Source organism: Nicotiana tabacum, chromosome 22 (genome assembly GCF_000715075.1).
Source record: "Nicotiana tabacum cultivar K326 chromosome 22, ASM71507v2, whole genome shotgun sequence".
Lineage (NCBI taxonomy): Eukaryota > Viridiplantae > Streptophyta > Magnoliopsida > Solanales > Solanaceae > Nicotiana > Nicotiana tabacum.
The window spans coordinates 17,521,778-17,540,055 of record NC_134101.1 but is presented as its reverse complement, the minus strand read 5'-3'; the positions used below and the strand labels follow the sequence as shown (position 1 = coordinate 17,540,055).

General features: G+C 36.9%; 2 protein-coding genes and 1 long non-coding RNA gene across 4 annotated transcripts; 1 reads left to right on the top strand and 2 right to left on the bottom strand.

Moving 5' to 3' along the window:
- Positions 1-7,065: 7,065 nt before the first annotated feature.
- Positions 7,066-8,171, bottom strand: LOC107767313 (uncharacterized). Of its 2 annotated transcripts, none has more exons than XR_001643886.2 (4): positions 7,963-8,171; positions 7,724-7,845; positions 7,564-7,636; positions 7,066-7,475 (listed from the first exon to the last, which is right to left on the bottom strand). It is a non-coding gene; the product is annotated as an uncharacterized LOC107767313 (long non-coding RNA). The 2 variants fall into 2 exon arrangements; XR_001643887.2 differs by having other exon boundaries at positions 7,066-7,472.
- A 1,233-nt stretch (positions 8,172-9,404) lies between these two features.
- Positions 9,405-13,341, top strand: LOC107767309 (large ribosomal subunit protein uL30y-like). Its single transcript, XM_016586274.2, has 6 exons — positions 9,405-9,545; positions 10,321-10,526; positions 11,637-11,737; positions 11,824-11,961; positions 12,749-12,851; positions 12,971-13,341. The coding sequence occupies exons 2-6, from the start codon at positions 10,344-10,346 to the stop codon at positions 13,184-13,186; spliced, it is 741 nt and encodes a 246-aa protein (XP_016441760.1). The 5' UTR covers positions 9,405-9,545; positions 10,321-10,343; the 3' UTR covers positions 13,187-13,341.
- A 2,873-nt stretch (positions 13,342-16,214) lies between these two features.
- Positions 16,215-17,618, bottom strand: LOC107767310 (putative CCR4-associated factor 1 homolog 7). The gene is made up of 2 exons (XM_016586275.2): positions 17,393-17,618; positions 16,215-17,275 (listed from the first exon to the last, which is right to left on the bottom strand). Exon 2 carries the CDS (start codon positions 17,197-17,199, stop codon positions 16,372-16,374), a length of 828 nt encoding a protein of 275 aa, XP_016441761.1. The 5' UTR covers positions 17,200-17,275; positions 17,393-17,618; the 3' UTR covers positions 16,215-16,371.
- Between the last annotated feature and the right edge of the window lie 660 nt (positions 17,619-18,278).

The window sequence follows — 18,278 nt, the reverse complement described above, 5'->3', positions numbered from 1 at the left end:
AGTTGTACGATAGTCCCCGAGTTGAGTTCATCATCCTCGACCTACGAACCTAAGTTTGCAAGAGCGTAGGGCTCACTGTTCTGTTCTCGAAGTACATGTTGCAAAGTTCATTCCTTAAATAGATGTAGAGTCACTTGTAATTTATCCAAGTACCTCTGCATTCGATCTTCTCAGACTTCAAAAGTTCCGTTGACTTGATTTACCACGAGGAGGGAGTCACATTTAGCCTCTACGACCTCGGCTCCCAAACTTCTAGCTAGTTCGAGACCTACAATCACGGCCTCATACTCGACCTCATTGTTAGTCAATTTTATAGCTTTAATAGACTGCCTAACTACATTACCTGTGGGTGATTTTAGTACGATGCCCAGTCTAGACCCCTTTGCGTTCGAGGCATCATCCGTAAAGAGGGTCCAGACTCCTGAAGAGGTACCCAATTTTATTAGTAATTCTTTTTCAATCTCGGGTACGAAGGTCGGCTTAAAGTCAGTCACGAAGTCCTCTAAGACTTGAGATTTGATAGCGGTTTGAGGTCGATACTCGATGTCGTACCCGTCGATCTCTGTGGCCCATTTGGCCAACCGACCTGAAAGCTCATGTTTGTGTAAAATATTTCGTAGAGGATAAGTTGTTACAACATGTATCAGATGGCACTAGAAATATGGTTTTAGTTTTCTAGAGGCACTTATTAAAGCAAGCGCTAATTTTTCTAAGTGTGGATATCTAGTTTCGGCCTCACCTAAAGTTCGACTAACATAATAAATAGGGAATTACGTACCTCGTTCTTCTTGAATTAGGACTCCACTTACCGCTATCTCCGAGACAGCTAGATACAGATAAAGTTGTTCGTCTGCCTTCGGGGTATGAAGCAACGAAGGGCACGATAAATACCGTTTTAGCTCTTCCAAAGCCTGCTGACATTCCGGAGTCCATGCAAAAATGCTTTTCTTTTTAAGAAGAGAGAAAAATCGGTGGCTCCTATCCGAGGATCTCGAAATGAATCGTCCAAGGGTGGCTATCCATCTCGTTAGCCTTTGTACGACCTTTACATTATCGACCACTATGATGTCCTCGATTATTTTAATTTTATCGGGGTTAATCTCGATTCCTCGATTGGACACCATGAAACCGAGAAACTTGCCCGAGCCAACCTTGAAAGCATATTTTTCGGGATTGAGCTTCATATTGTACTTCCTTAGTATGTCAAAATTTTCTGCAAATGCTTTAAATGGTCCTCTGCTCGCAGGGATTTAACTAACATGTCATAAATATAAACCTCTATTGATTTTCCTATTTTGCTTTTCGGACATTCTGTTTACTAGGCGTTGAAAAGTTGCGCCAGCATTTTTTAGGCCGAATGACATTACATTATATCAGTAAGTCACGTACTTAGTGATAAACAAGGTCTTTTCCTGATCCTCCAGGTTCATCTATATCTGGTTGTACCCGGAGTAGGCATCGAGAAAACTGAGAGTCTCGTGGCCGGTCATGGCATCGATCATACGATCGATATTAGGCAAAGGAAAAAAATCCTTACGACATGTTTTATTCAGGTCTTTATAATCTATACACATTCTAAGTTTGTTACCCTTTTTAGGGACTACAACCACATTTGCTAGCCATTCTGGATATCTTACTTCCCGAATGGACCCTATTTTAAGAAGTTCAGTTACCTCGTCTTTGATGAAGGCATGTTTGACCTCGGACTGGGGCCTTCTTTTTTGTTTTATCGGGTGGAAATTTGGGTCCAAGCTTAGCTTATGAGTGGTGATTCCCGGTGGGATCCATGTCATGTCAAGATGGGACCAAGCGAAACAGTCTACTTTAGCTATAAGAAATTGAATAAGCTTTCTCCTAAGCTCGGGATCTAACCCCATACCCAAGTATACCATTCGTTCGGACAGATATTCGATTAGTATGACTTACTCCAGTTCTTCAACCGTTGATTGGGTAGCGTCAGAATCATCGAAAACTACGAAGGATCGAGGGACCCCATGTTCATCATCTTCGTCAGTCTTCTGATTCTCTAATTGGTCGAAGCTGACGTTTGTGATTGCTATTTGGTATTCCGTTCCTTCTTCGAATCCGATCCTTTTGCTGATGATAACGATGATATCGGAATCACTTCATCGACAACAAACATGTCTTTTGCGGTCGGTTGCTCCCCGTAGACCTTTTTGATTCCCTCCGATGTTGGGAACTTCAAAACCTAGTGGAAGGTCGAGGGTACAACCCTCATATTATGTATCTATATTCTTCCGAACAGGGCGATGTATCTCATATCGCCTTCGATCATGTGGAACTTTGTTTCTTGGATGGTCCCAGCCACGTTAACTAGCATGATTATTTCTCCCTTAGTAGTTTCACATGCCATATTGAATCTGTTTAGTACCTAGGTTGCGGGCACGACCTGGTCCTGTAGACCGAGTTGCTCTACGACCCTCAATCGAATGATGTTGGCCGAACTACCTGGATCAATTAACACACGTTTAACTTGAGTTTTATTTATAAGTACAAATATTACCAGTGCATCGTTATGTGGTTGCATGATTCATTCTGTGTCTTCGTTATTAAAGGGCAAGGTTCCTTCAGGGGAGTAATCCTAAGTCCGAGATCACTTTTCTCTTACAATCGACATCTTAGTGCGTTTAAGCACTGGTCCCTGGGGGTATCGATCCCACCAATGATCATGTGGATGATGTGTTTTGGCTCTTCTTGTTCGTTTTGTCTACTGAAATTCCTGTTTTTGAAATGGTTTTTGGCCCTGTCACTTAACAATTCTCGAAGGTTCCCTTTATTGAATAACCGGGCTACCTCCTCTCTCAATTGCCTGCAATCTTCCGTTATGTGGCCATGAGTGCCATGATATTCACATATTTGATTAGAATTCCTCTGGGGCAGGATCGGTCTGCAGAGGTCGAGGCCATTTAGTATCTTTGATGCATCCTATAGCCGACACAATGGCGGATGCATCAATGCTGAAGTTATACTCTGATAACTTTGGTGCTTACTTAGGTCCGGTATGCTTGTCGACCCCATTTATGTTCATCATCCCCCGAGACCCTTGGCCTCGATCACTTCTCCTTTCGCCTCGTACGAAGTTGCGTGAAGGTTCGCTACCCCTACGATCTCCGTTATATGGCCGATATCGATCCTTATTTGACCTTGGTTCTCGGTCGATGTCCCTTTTAATAACGGACCTAGACCCCAACTGGTCGTCTTTAAATCTGATATTCAATTGATATCGATTGTGTACATTGGCCCAAGTAATAGCCGAGTACTCGATCAAATTCTGCTTCAACTGTCGTGAAGCCATCGAGCTCCGCTCGTTCGGTCCTTGAGTGACAGCTTGTACAACCCAATTGTCAGTGACCGATGGTAGATCCATTCGTTCCGTTTGGAAACGAGATACGAACTCTCTCAACATTTCGTTGTCCTTCTGTCTTACCTTGAAAAGGCCCGACTTCCTTGTCTCGACCTTTATGGCTCTGGCGTGTGCTTTTACGAAAGAATCTGCAAGCATAGCAAAAGAATCGATAGAGTTAGACGGAAAATTATGATACCATATCATTGTTCCCTTTGACAGGGTTTCACCGAATTTTTTCAATAATACAGATCCGATCGCATCGTCCTCTAGATTGTTCCATTTAATGGAATATGTGTAAGAGGTGACATGTTCGTTGGAGTCGGTCGTTCCATTATACTTAGGAATTTCGGGCATGCGAAACTTCTTTGGGATTGGTTTAGGAGCCGCGCTCGGGGGAAAAGGCTTTTGTACAATTTTTTTAGAATCTAAGCCCTTCAATATCGGAGGTGCCCCCGGGATCTTATCAACCCTGGAGTTATACGTTTCCATTTTTTTGTCGTTTGTTTCGATCCTCCTTTCTCCTGACTCTATTTGTTTTGTCAGTTCTTCGAACATCTTAACGATCTCGGGATTAGTCCCCGATTCTTGCTCATTTGACCTTACTATGGCTAACCCCGTTTTGTGAATGACTTCTTGGGGTGGACTGGGCCCGAGTCTGGTCGGTGCCTGGGTTTGTCTATGTAATTGGGCTATTGCTACTTGTTGAGCTTGCAACATTTCGAAAATCATACCCAAGCTGATTTTGTTCTCCTCGTTTTGGGTATTTCGAGCTGCACACCGAGTTCCACCATGAATGTTATTTTCAGGGTAGGAACGTTGGTTCGCCTCAATGGCCACATGTGAATTAACGTCTATTGGCTCTTCGACCCGAGCTCCAACGGTATTGACGAGTGTCCTTCCACCCCCCGGGGATTAAGTTATTGTTCTCATCTTGAAGGCCAACTTCGTTGTCGATAGGTTGGGCCATTAGTTGAGAATTCGTCATTTTCAACCTGAAATCAAAGATACTTCCAAGAGCAAGCGTAAAATGGTGTGTTTTGTAGAGATTCGTACCAAATAATCACTGTTATCCTTAGCCCCACGGTGGGCGCCATACTATTTACCTAAAAACGGATATAATTGAATTTATACATAGTTCTAAGAATACGTGGTATAATTTGACACAAATTGTAAAGGTAAGTAGAAATACGTCGAATATTGATTATAAAGAATGAAATACGAACCTAATCGAATGGAGAATGATTTATAAACAAGCAAGATGAATCAATGCATAAAGCTCACAAAAGGATAATCTCTGAGAATATTAGTAATCTCTAAATATGAGAATGTATGAATGCCTTAATCTTCTCTCCCCTCCAGAAATAGTAGCCATCCCTCTTATAGTTGAGGGATCCTACTTTAAATATAATTATAAATACATAGTGGGGATCCCATGATAGATTAGTTTTTCCATATTTTCCGCTGATATTCTCTCCCTTAATGCGGCCGTAACAGCTTTTGTCTCTTGACTCGATCTTGATCGAATTTGGTATTGGTCGATTTCCAGATTTAGAGCTCGATATTAACACGAGGCTTGGTATCGACTCGAGCTCGATATTGGTCGGTCTCTGGCTCTTAAGCTCGATGACACCGCTTCACATCATAGTTCGATTTGGACTCGAGCTCGGTAATGACTTCGAGTTCGGTATTCGATCGGTCCCAGAAATTTGAGCTTGGTACCCTGGCTTCAGATTTTATCTCGATATTATGAAGATGACATTCGGTCAATTATATTCAAATCTTGACTAATCATACAAATGTCGAAATCGATTTTGATCGTATACACTTTTAAATAATAAAAAAATTAGGGTGATTATTATCCACTTACAACTAAAAACTACAAGAAAAAAACTGAAAATGGATAATTTCTCAGTCTTTTGGTTTAAGCATCTTTGACAGGAGACACGTTAAAAACAAAGAACGTGGGTGGCTTTTCGGGATAACTACCTTTAAATAATTCATGTCCAAATAAATAATTCATTTGTGTATTTGATACGTACCTGCTTTGACTAATTGGTTAATGTGAATCTATGACTAATTGATGATCGTCTAGTTTAACTCGATTCTTACAATTTTGACATGAAATTGAGATATTCAAACATATATGGGACTATTGCTAATGTAACACAGAAATTTTGGTGCATCAGACGATAACATTGTTTTGGTGAGAAATCTAGAGACTTGTAGCAATTTACATGTAGCTATTTTGCTCTTCAAATTGGATTACCACCTTGTCTAAGTCTAAGGGGAGATAGGATGCACTCAATGGACCGGGTCATGTATTTTGAACCAATAAGGCCCAAATACTTATAATTCCCTTTGAATAATTCCAAAGACAAATTTTGAGTTTGAAATGCAAACCCAAGTTGCAGTTGATTAGAGCTCTTATTTTGCATATAATATTTCAATGACAATTGAAAGCGTTTAATTCGAAATCTTTATAATGTGTTTCTCTGTACATCATTTTGCATGTCCTTTGGCCTTTATGGATATTTTTTATTTTGATAAACGTTGATTTTATTCGGGGTAATTAATATAGTAATAGATTTGAATCTCCCACATCTTTTGCCCAAACAAGTCTTCTGTAGTCAGTGGAAGTCCAGTTGTCTTTGTTTGATCGTTTCGAGCTAGATTAGTAGTAGTACTACGAAAATAAGGCTGATTGGTCCCATCAATTGGGGGTTGGGGCCGGGAACGACTATTTCTGTTTTTAAATCATGCAAATCAAGTTTACAAGATTATGAGTTGTGACATGAACAGAGAGAGGATCATTATATTGTTGAGGGAACGTCATTACTCGTTACAAAATTTCCTTTCCACATGACTCCAGTAACCCTATTGATGAAGACTTCTCAATAGATGATCTATTTCATCTACTGCAGGGTGGATAATTTGAATTTATTTGTGCCATTTGACTATTATCTTCAACTACAAGACTCATGGGCGTATGTAGTATTTTATTTGACACCGAGTATAAATAATTTATGTGTAAAAATTACTAAAATTATAAAAATAGTAGATATGAACCCATGATTTCAAAAATATAAAAAGTTTAATGCTAAAAGCATTAAAAGTTGAACTGATAAGGGTTTAAATACTAGATCCGCATCTCACGAGACTTTAGGGGAACATTCTTTGCCCACCATATGCATAATTGCATACAGATATGGAAGATTAATTAATTATATTGGTCCCTAGTTAATAGGGGTGAGCGTCGGTCGGTTCGGTCGGTTATTATGAAAGTACGGTTCGATTTATCAATTTTCGATTTTGTAATATTAATAACCAAATCAAACCAAAGTATTTATGGTTCGAAGCGATTTTTTCAAAGTTCGGTTCGGTTATTTCCGGTTTATTTTTTCGATTTTAAACGGTTATAGGAACAACAAGTATTTACGGTTTGTAGGAACATCAATAAACAAGGCTGAAATTTATTTGTTGTTCGTCCAACCCAGCAAATTGTCATTCTGACTTTTGAGAAAGACAGCCCAGCAAATTGTCATTTAGTTGTTGTTCGTCCAGCCCAGCAACAGAGAAAGACAGTGGCACACGGCAGTCTAACACAAGTTTTGCTGACAATAACACTCTAATTTGAAATTACACTATAAATAAAACCAAGAATAGACTATAGCGAACAAGCACACAGAGAACAGGGAGGCCTTCAGTGCAAACAGAACACCTAAGTAGCAAAATATCGCACAGTTCAGCAGTGGCAAACTAGTCCAAAACAGTTTAACACAATGGCAAATCTAGCAGCTACCAAAGTCCAAAATAAGTCTAGAAATACCATCACCAAACAACAAAATAGTGGCAAACTAGTCACAACCCACATGCCACAAAGTAAGTCTATAAAATGATATTTAAAGTCTTAAATACGAATCACTGGATGAGGCATGAGACACTTCTTAATATGCTTCACTAAGCCAGCCATAATACTTTGGATGACAATTATAAACTCGACCACAATAAAGGTACTTTGCTTTGCGGGCTTCTTCATTTACTTTAACTAGCTCAAAATATTCCCAAATAGGCGATCTAGCTTCAGGACTACGAGGCATAGTTGAACCTACTAAAAAAAAAAGTTCATGAGTTAATAAAATATTTTTAATTATAAATAACAAAAGAATATCATAAAACAAGCAAATCTTTAAACTTACCACTCGTTCAAACTATGCATCAACAATGCTAGTATCTCTTTCAACAATACAAGTTTCTCTTCCGTTGCCATATCTAAATATAATTTGATAAAACGTGTCATTTAAACTTACAAAGTAAACTAATTTTCACTAAAATACTCATATAACGCAAAAATCTTACCAAGTTCAATTTGCTCAAGAAACTCCAAATCTTCTTCAACATTAATAGGAGTACCCTCACATAACGCAATATTCATTTCTCTGAAAGTGAAGCTTTTAATGCCATCCATTTTTATAGAGAGTCTTGAGGATGGAATTAAGATATTAAACCTTATAAGCTTCGTCAGTTTTGCAGAAAAGAGTCGAAAGAAACATATTCGTATAAAGTAAAGGTAAAGCTTATCAAATGAGAGAACTTACATAAACGTTTCCTCGATGATAAGATGCTTTGGTATTTGGCATGTTGTCTTTTGATTAACACAACGATAAGTCGCAGCAGTCGCAGGCTCGCAGCAATCGCACAGGAAGAAGGAAGAACCGAAGAACCCTAAATCTAATTCTTTATTTAGGTTTGGGAAATGAAAAATGGGAATTGGGAAGTGACTAAGTGTATTAGTGATTTAGTCAGTGTAACCTATGGGTTTGGGTATTAGACAGACTATCATTAAGTTTGAGTTTGGATAAATTAAATTGGGCTTCAAAGTTCAAATAGGTATTGGGCTTCAGCCTAAAATGGGTAATAACTAATATCCAAAATTTCTTTTTTTCGGTTAAACTGAAAACCGAAACACCAAAACCATAAACCGCACCGAAAAACCAAAAATTAATAATTTTAAAATCGTGCACCGACCGAAAACCGATTAAACCGAAACTGAAAAATCGAAATTCACGATTCGGTCATTTTTTTCGATTCGGCCGGTATTATGCCCACCCCTACTAGTTAATAATTCATCAAACAGTATGTACGGATATTCAGTGTATTTGCGCATTTGACACGCATTAAAAATCTAAATCTTGTGAAGCATGCATTTCGGCACCCGTCAACTCTATAATTTCACATTTCCATGAGGCTTCTTATTAACGGACAAAAAGTTATAATACCCCTATTCCAGAGGCAGAGAACGGCCCATTCCTCTGCCCTTTCTTCGCCATTGTTCTCTCCCTTTTATGTGCATTTTGATGGCCGCCAAGGGCCGATGATGTTGTTCCCTTTAGCTATGAATGTTTGTTGATTAGGAATTGCATACTGTTGATTTTATGCAATTATCAGAAGGTAATCAAATATTGTATTACTAATGCAAGATGTTATGCTAATATTGTAATGTCTTATATATACAACCAAATGATTCTTACATCCGTAACATGTTTTTTATTTATTTTTATGTTGCCAAATTAGGATTAAAGAGAACTATAGACATTTATATGTTGTTGTAAGTTATGCTGACATGACGTAGACATCATACACATTAATTTAGTGGGCATAAATGTAAATCAAAGAAACTAAAGGAAGTGAGGTAAGCGTAATATCATAATAAACTATAAAAAATATGAGTGGTATGAAGTCAGCCTAGCGTAGATGAAAGTTTCTGAAATTATCTATTTTGATACACTATAAGTTTCTGAAATTATCCCTTTAATAGAGGAGTATTGGTAGAGAAAATATTTGGGTCTCTCAGGTGCCACTAATCGGTGCGTCCTGAATTTTAATTTTTCAGAAAAAAATGTCCTGAATATCCTAGAGTTAAGATTTTTAGTATAAAATTTAAAGACAAAATAAGTAATGTCTGATATCTAAATAGTATCCAAGAGGATAGCTATATGTGCACTTGGCCCAATAGCTCAACCTTATGGACTCCCATTTCAAAAGCCCAAACAAAATCTATCTCCATCGACCCAAATTGAAATCCAAAAACCCTATTAAACCCTTCGTCAGCTACACTTCTTCCTCCTCTGCATCTCTCCGGTGGACTCCTCGCCGTCAGTTTCTCCGGCGTAATCTATTTGTAAGCTCCCCTTGTTCTTTCAAGATTCCTTTATGCCTCTTTCCCTCGCTCTCCGAATTTTATATCTTTCGTGAGACCGGAACCCGACTTTTCAACTATGATTTTTAATGCTATAATAGGAATTATAAGTTGGCTGTAATTCTTTGTGTCATATTACCCAAAAAAAAAAGCGTAACTTCTGATTTCTCGTTATTGTATGTGAATATTTTCTGTTAATCTGCAGACTAATTTGTTTCCTGTATGATAATGGCTTCAACCAAATTGAAAAAACAAAATAAGGCCGTAAAAGATTAAATATGTCATAGAGCACAAATTAAATGGACCTGACACAGTGGTATGGATATAGAGGATTCAAATAGACGAACCAGACAAGTTTGAGATTAAGGAAAAATTGGATGGTAGAAGGATATGTGATAGAGGCTGAAATTTCAAGATTTGAGCTTTATGGTTCGAAATACATATTTAGTAGATTTCTTAACACATTTATGGGTCTGAGCTAAAGCTATTGGTTTCGGCTGAACCCTTGGCTTATATTGTACATCCATCCCTGAGTTCACTCATCTGTTACGTAGTTAGAGGATAATGTACAATGATGTTATATCTGCCCACTTTTTCGGGAAGGGAGTCCTTTAACATCTTCATCTCTCCAACCCCCAAAACCTGTATTCATGAGATATATTGATTGAAACACACCGTGTAATTGAGTTAATGGGAGTGTCTTAAATGCTTTAATAGATAACACATTTATATCTAACTTTACCAATGCTTCTCACAGAGTCAGAGATATAATAGCTGATTATGGCAGATGAGGTGCCACAGCCTCTGAATTATATACCAGAAGTTATTCTAAAGAAGAGGAAAAATAATGAAGAATGGGCAATTAGAAGGAAACTCCAGCTGGAACAGAAAGTCAGAAAGCTCAAATCTGATAGCTTTGTTATAAAGAAGCCCGAGCAGTTTATTCGAGAGTATAGAGATAAGGTATTTTATATCTGAATATATAGTTTAAATGCATATGTTGGTTAATTCTTTGGAATATATGAATTTCTTCACATTATAGTAACTAATATTAAACTACTACAAGTCCTATTCCTTTTGATGGACACTCATTTATATCTTCAAACAGCTCATTGATTAATGTTTCTTAGAAAAGTTGGTAAGTTGCTATCCGTTGCTGGTATCTTCTTCAACTTTTTTTTTTCCAATTGGCTTCAGCATTTGCTGTCTCTTTTCAGTGAGTATATATTTTCTTTGTTTCTCCTTTCACCATTTGGCTCCCTTTTCTGCCATGGTGCTATAGTTGAATGTCATTGGTAAGTTATCTGGATACATGTAGTAGGTATGATATATACTTTGGGTTAACCTATCCATAATTTGGTGGCTGTTGCGAAGATTAATCTCGATTTGCCTCTCTACTGGACTGCAACTCTTCAGCAAGTTAATACGAGTCTTTGCAGGAAAAAACGCGACAGTAACATTGTATGGCCTCCAAAATCAATAAGACACAACTATCTATGGTCCTAGAAAGGAGAATATTGTCCTTGGTTAGTTATTAAATGACGGAAGCAAAACTGAAAACCTTCTTGGAGTACAGAGTAAGATGCTATAAGCAAAACATAACAGTATTTCAAGTGTTTAAATATTGAGGAGCTTGAGTGAAAGAACCTTTTTATGGGCTACAAACAGAACCTTCCAAAAAACTTTTGCCAGATACTGGTAAAAACGAGTAGAACTGTTGTTGCTGTCAGTCAAACATATTTTCAACCAATTTGTTTTTAATGATAATGTTACAATATGTTGAACACAAAATTTGCGTGTGGTGTCTAAATTTTATTTTTCAAAGGACGACAAAGGTACAGTCATAGTTTATATCTAATCAATTTGACTCTGGCTAAACAAAATAGGACATCCAAAATGACACCAACATTATATTGTTGCATTTTCGATCCTAAATCACCTATTGCTTCCTGCAAGTGTATAAGATCAACCTGGTAGATTGCTTTCTGAACTATTAACTTTTAGCTGTTGTATATTGTACATCACTCCTCTGTATATTGTCTAAGATCTTCTTATCTGCTTTGTTTCATTCAGGAGATGGACCTTGTCCAAATGAAACAAAGGGGAAAGAGAAGAATCAAGCAAGGCTTGATCATGCCAGATTCTAAGCTTCTATTCGTCATACGTGTTGGAGGGTAGGTTCTTACTGTTGTTATCGCAATTATACTCTTTTGGCTGGTGTAGCCTGCCTTTGGGTCCTAATATCTCTGATTTACCTCAGAAAAAGTGATATGCATCCGAGAACAAGGAAGCTTTTATACTCTTTAAGGCTGCGAAAAATCTTCAGTGGGGTGTTTGTAAAGGCAAATGCAAGAATAATGGAAATTCTGCAAAAGGTGGAACCTTATGTCACATATGGGTATGTATAGTTATTTACATTCTTATTGTTGCACTAGCATTCACTCAGTTCATCTCTCTACCGGATATCCTTATTTCCAGATCTTATGCTTGTTCGGAGGGTTGACGTTTTAAATATATTTTCCTTACCTTAGTAACATTTACCACTTGATGATCTGCCTGCAGTGACCAAGTATGGACAAATTACTAAGTCAAATCTAATTCCACAAATATCTTCCTCTATCTAGTTCCCGCTTCTACTCAAATTAGAGCAGCCAAAGGAGCCTTGTTTGGATTTTACTGACTAATTATTCAGCTTTCATATAGCTGTTTATACCCTATTTATCATTTTGCTATAGCAGTTTTCTGTATTAAAAGGTCAAAGTTCTATCTTCAGTTTCTCTCTTTGACAGTCAAAGTTCTCCAAAGGGAAAATCAGATTTAATTTTGTCTCTTTGACCTTTGGCATTTCTAATTGAGAAACACCTCATTTGGAGGTTGGTAATTTACTTCTTGCTCATTTCTGATTCAATGTTCATCTTCCTTTCCTGCTTCTCGAAAGCAATGAGACAAACAGGAATTCTATCATGTATTAGGTGACACCAGGAATAACATTCATCCTCCTTTACAGACACATGGAACTATTTTATTCTTCAGTTAATTTCTTATTTGGTGAGTATATTCAACACTGAATAGAGGAATTAGAAGGAGGAAATACTAATCCATGTGCATAACCTTATTAACAGTTGATGTGCTTCTATCTTATCAAAACAACAATCAATGTGCTTCTTCATTTTTTTGCTTTGAAGATACCCCAATCTGAAGAGCGTGAAGGATCTGATTTACAAGAAAGGTACTGGAAAAATTGAGCAGGAAAGGGTGCCTTTAACTAGCAATGACATTGTGGAACAGGTGCCTTTGTTTCCTTTTCTTCTTCTCATAACTACCATAGCAGTTGATCTTGTCACTCTACGTTTTATGGGCATCCCTGCATTGGTATCATGTGGTAACTCAACTACTTATTCTGGCAGAAACTAGGTCAGCATGGCATCATATGCTTAGAAGATGTCGTGAGCGAGATTGCTAATGTTGGTCCACACTTCAAGGAGGTCACTAGCTTTCTATGCCCCTTTGCTCTCACCAAGCCAGAGAAAGCTTTACAGGGGAAGAAGAGGCGATACAAGGATGGCGGCGATTCAGGAAATCGTGAAGATCACATCAATGAATTGATCTCTAAAATGAATTAGCATAGTCAGGTCCTAGTTTCCGGATCAAATTTTGTTGAGTGTTATCATTGCGGTTTTGGTGTGGGTTATTGTAAGATGGAGCACCTAAATCGCTGCCAACATGGCATAACAGCTGAAGAAATGAAATGAAATGAAATGTTAGGTGAGATTCTTTATCTCGTATAGTTGTTTGTTGCTTTATTTGTGCCTCGAAGCCATTAAAAGAATCTGATCTGCTTTTCATTTCTGGACGGCCGCTAAAAATGTTCTGGACTGTACGAGCAAATGGAGCTTGTAAAATAAACAAAACTGCACTATCATTAAAGGAAAAAGAAAAATTTACAAATCATTGAAGGCTTTACTGCATTGCTAATCATCGGGGAGAAGATGGAGAAAATCAAAGGCAACCAAAAGAAAAACTTCACTTAGCACAGCCCAATAGACATCAATTGAAAGGACCTATCAGTATCAGATTAATAAACCAGAAATAAGCAAGTTCAAGAACATATTGGTCTCACACTTGGGGTAAAAATCAAAGAGGCCATAAACTGCTACCCACAGATTACAAAAGGTTTCCTAACCTTATCTTTGAACAGCACAAGCCAGCAGTATTGGAATTTGAATGTCACATTATCATAGAAGATAGGCTACGCATTAATAGCAACTCCTGATCGCACGCCTGACAATAGCTACCAGCTAATTTTTCATATACGAAAGAGATGCAGATCTTAGTCTTGAAGTAAAACAAAGATTTAACTATGTTAAAGGCAGGTAACTATATCAGCCTTATTCCTCAGAAAGTTCAAACTAACTTTCCCGTCAAGGCCTTGAGATGAGAACCGTCAGATGTTTTCACTGGTTAAGGGAATATCAGGATATTTTTGTTTGACCAAAAAGTGTGGTATAATTAAATCTATGTATTAAGGGGTTAAACTTAATTAACAATAATATTTCTAGATGCGAGTTATGAAAGCGTGATTAATGTTGAACATATCTAGTAGAAAAATAACAATGATGTGTGACAATCATTCCAAATAACGTGAGTAATAAATAAGCATTGAATAGTAATGAACAATAATAAATGACATTTGGGTAAATAAAGAAATGATTCACCCAATAAATGAGAGACTAGATATTATTCCTCCTGACAATGATGAATGGTAGACAAATCCTTGGATATTCGAATTAATCTCGGATCTGGTAGGAAGTATGGAATAATGTGGGCAAGAATATTGATAAAAAGGGTGTTGTTTGTCTCTTGTTAAGATAGCGAGAATCTTTTTATCAAAGTGTGTTCTTACAAATGAAAATCACATGCCCTGCATCATTGTTTCTTTTCCTATATATATGAGACATATCCCAACAAACCCTAATAGTACAAGTGTAGAGAATATCCACTAGAATATTCTCTTTAATATCCTATTTTGAAAACTAGTCGTTACAGCTCTGTTAACGGTACTCGACCTCGACCATTGTTGGCATCTCGACCACGAATCTCGCTGCTTCCTGGTCAACCTCGACTAACCCTTTACTTAGAGCCCGTTTGGACATAAGAAATTTTTTCCTTTTTTCCAAAAAAAATTCACTTTTTTTCGAAATCAACTTTTGTTCATAAAATTTCCAATTTTTTACTTGAAGATGCATTTTGGAAATTTTCGAAAATTTGAAAAACTCAAAAAAGCTGTTTTTCAAAAATTTCACTCAAATCACTCACAAAACTTCAAAATTAAAATTATATTCATGTACAAACACAACTCTAAATTTCAAATACCATTTTCACTTGAAATTTTTTCCCCTCTATTTTAGAATTTTACAATTCTTATGTCCAAACGCCCACTTAGTGTTATCTTCCCCTAAATATTCTAGGTTAGATTTTGACATATACAATTTTACTTGTAAGAAGCCATGAGAGAGACATGTTTCACCTTCCAAGTCTGAGAGCAAAGTAAGGTCATAACAATTTCCAAAGTAAAATTCAACTCCTGATCAGCTGCCAAACCTAGTCAGAACATTACTTACAACAAAAATGAACAGTAACAAACCTCTGACCATCTGCTAAAATGATGAAAAAACCTACCATCGTCAACTTAAAACAGAAATAAACATGTTAAGAGTTCTTTAGTTTTACACTACGGCAGAACTCAAAGGGGAGGCATATCATTTGCACCTCATATAACAGAATTATACTACTATCTCCTAATCACCTGATCTTTTCCTCTTCTTTTTTTTTCTTTTTTTTCTATTGTCTCAGTCTGCTATCCATTTGATCTTTTCCTTTATTTTATTTTTATTTTTAAATTCTCCTAATCACATGATCTGTCATCAAACATAAACCAGCAGCACCTGCGTTGGAGTTTGTATATCCTGCTTCAAACATCATAGAAGATAGGACCTAAGACTCGTGGATTAGAGGTCTAAAGTAATTATCCGACAAATAAATGCCAAACAGCAAGTCTTCCTGGAACAAAAAGAGTAGTTCAAGCAAGAAAAGCAAGGACACAAAATTCTCAAGCATAACTCAAGCGGCCATAAGAGGAAACCTGGTTCTCAAGATGCAACATGCCAAATGATGCTATTACTATATAGATACACAAACCAAAGCTAAAATGCAACCGCATTAAGTACAAGATGCTGAAACATGTAAGAGCAAGACTGGCTAACAGCAAGGCACAAGGGCAATACATGTAGTTTACCACGTTTGGGAAAGGTAAGAGATTCTCTAGATTGAATTTCTTCATCCATTCATTTTTTCTTTTAGTATTAGGGGAAATCTGAAAATGTGCTCCAAACAATTACCTAGACAGAACTATTTATCCAGGTTATATGCAATACAACAAATATGTTCCTTCAGCCTTGTTTAGTCTAGGATTACCATGATATCAGGATAGATTATCTAATGTACATCCCACAGATGAAACCATTGCACAGCAGTATAGACTAAATCCTAGAGAAAATGAATGACTTAACCATACAGTAAAAGCTTTAATGGGAGCAGCAACTGAAACAAGAAGCACACAAATGTAATATCCCAGAAATAAAGTGACTTGAATTGAGCCAAAAGAAGGGTGATATCATAAATGAAGAGCAAACTTTCTCATTAAAAGTTTACAGAGTAGTGTGGCATCAATAAGCACACACAAATACACTAAACATCTCTCGTTTCTTTTTAAGATTTTTTCACAATTTATTTTTCTTTTTTTTTTTCTTCAATGGACATTCTGTCCATTCTCAACAACACCTAGACCATACAAGACACCGGCATACTTCTCCATTGATCCACTAAAGAAGTTTTCTTTCAACTTCCTAAAAGTACAAGCTGTAAGCAAGCTATCCGAACCGGCCTGATGGCAAACACCAACTCTCTCAACCTCCAAAAGCTCAGCAAGCTTGTTCAATCCACCATGAAGACTATTACAGAACTTCATCAAATGCTTAATATCGAAAACCACAGGAAAATACATGTTGATTAAGTTAAAGAAGCCTGCTTGAGTATCAGGCAAATCCTGACAAGTCAAGATTTTCAACAAGTAGCCAAAATCATAACCACTATGAAATGTAACCCAATATACAGTATCATTTAGCACAATCCCTGAAGACATTAAAAGCTCACCAAATCGCTTCGCATCGATACCCTTTTCGATATTCTTCTTGAAATCAATGCCACTCTGCCTCAACAACTCAATTGAGTCATTAGCATAAACATCCTCATTTGGATTAAAATCACAGAAATTAAACTGCCAAATGTAGTATTTATCAGTACCACACTTTGGTAAATTCCCATTTTCATCAGAGAATGTTAACCCCAACTGAATTAACTTCAACAAATCCACGTTATCCTTTAGGGTTTGGTAATGATAATCGTTGCTGTTCTTGAAATTCCCGACAGGTCGGAGAACAACTCCTGGAAACTCCGTATCCATTGCAATGTACGGATACTCATCGACGATTTCTCGGATTAAATCGAACTCTTGTTCCAGATTGTCACTCCATACTTCTCGAATGTGAATCGAATCGCTTTTGGGTAAAAGCGACATTTCCCAGAAAATTAAGTTCCCAAATAACAAAAAACCAAAAAGGGTCTCTTCGAAATCCTCAAATACAAAATCAGATCTGCAAAAAAATTGGAAAAGTTACAAACTTTACCAACCAAAAGCTCTAAATCTAAGTGAAAATAAAATTTCCACAAAAAATAAAACAGAAACTAAAACAATTGATGTCGAATCTTACCTTGTAATACATAAAGATTTGAACTTTGTAACAATATATGAAGGGAAATGATGTGTGGCGGTGAATACTGAATAGGGATAAGAATCCGAGATTTTTTAATATTCTTTTTTTGGGAGGAATAAGGTTCTTCTAGAGGGAGAAAGAGAGAAGATGGGGTACGTGAGGTGGGGGTGGGGGTGGAGTGGGGTAGGGCTGGCTGTCCACCTCCTTCACAGCTCCAAATCTCTGATTATTATAAAATTAGAGCTTTTTATAATGTTCATTGGTTTTGTTTTCTTTTCCATTTTTTTTCCTGCAAAAACAAAAGCTGATGCAGAAGACGACGAAGTAAATCCCTTTTAAATTGCAAATATCTGGTTTTTCTCAAATATTTGGATTTTGGAGTGGTTATTGATTAATACAAAAATTAGAAATTGAGGACTGGTTAGTATAATAATAATAATGGGGGACCACCTTTTTTGTTGGGTGGTGTTTAATGAAAAAGTGGGGTTTTCTCAAATGAGAGATTTTTCTTTTTCTTCTTTCGTTTCTTTTCGGGCTGGAGTAGTTTTGTTTTTCTTTTTTGGTTACTTTTTCTATTTTTTTTGTTTTGTTTTTGTTGATGAATGTGAAAAAATGGTTTATATAGGAGAAAGTGGGCAAAATGATTGAAATGTGGGTTTTACTAAAAATAAAGGCACATCCTAATAACCGCAAAATAGACAGACCTTTAAATATAGTGCGAGTCTGTGAGAGCTTTTACAGCTATTTAGTCTTAAGCTATAATCATCGATCTCGCTCCGTTCTCTTTTAATTGTCAAGTATTCTAAAAAATAAATTTTTATTTTTATTTATCAATATTTAGAGAAAAATAATTTATTTTTTATATTTTATCCTTAACATTAAT

Excerpts from the sequence above, each read along its gene's own strand:
- LOC107767310 (XM_016586275.2), bottom strand. The coding sequence starts at position 17,199 with ATGTCGCTTTTACCCAAAAGCGATTCGATTCACATTCGAGAAGTATGG.
- LOC107767309 (XM_016586274.2), top strand. The coding sequence starts at position 10,344 with ATGGCAGATGAGGTGCCACAGCCTCTGAATTATATACCAGAAGTTATT. Across the intron at positions 11,962-12,748 it reads GAACCTTATGTCACATATGG|ATACCCCAATCTGAAGAGCG; the intron begins GTATGTATAGTT and ends TTTGCTTTGAAG. Across the intron at positions 12,852-12,970 it reads GCAATGACATTGTGGAACAG|AAACTAGGTCAGCATGGCAT; the intron begins GTGCCTTTGTTT and ends TTATTCTGGCAG.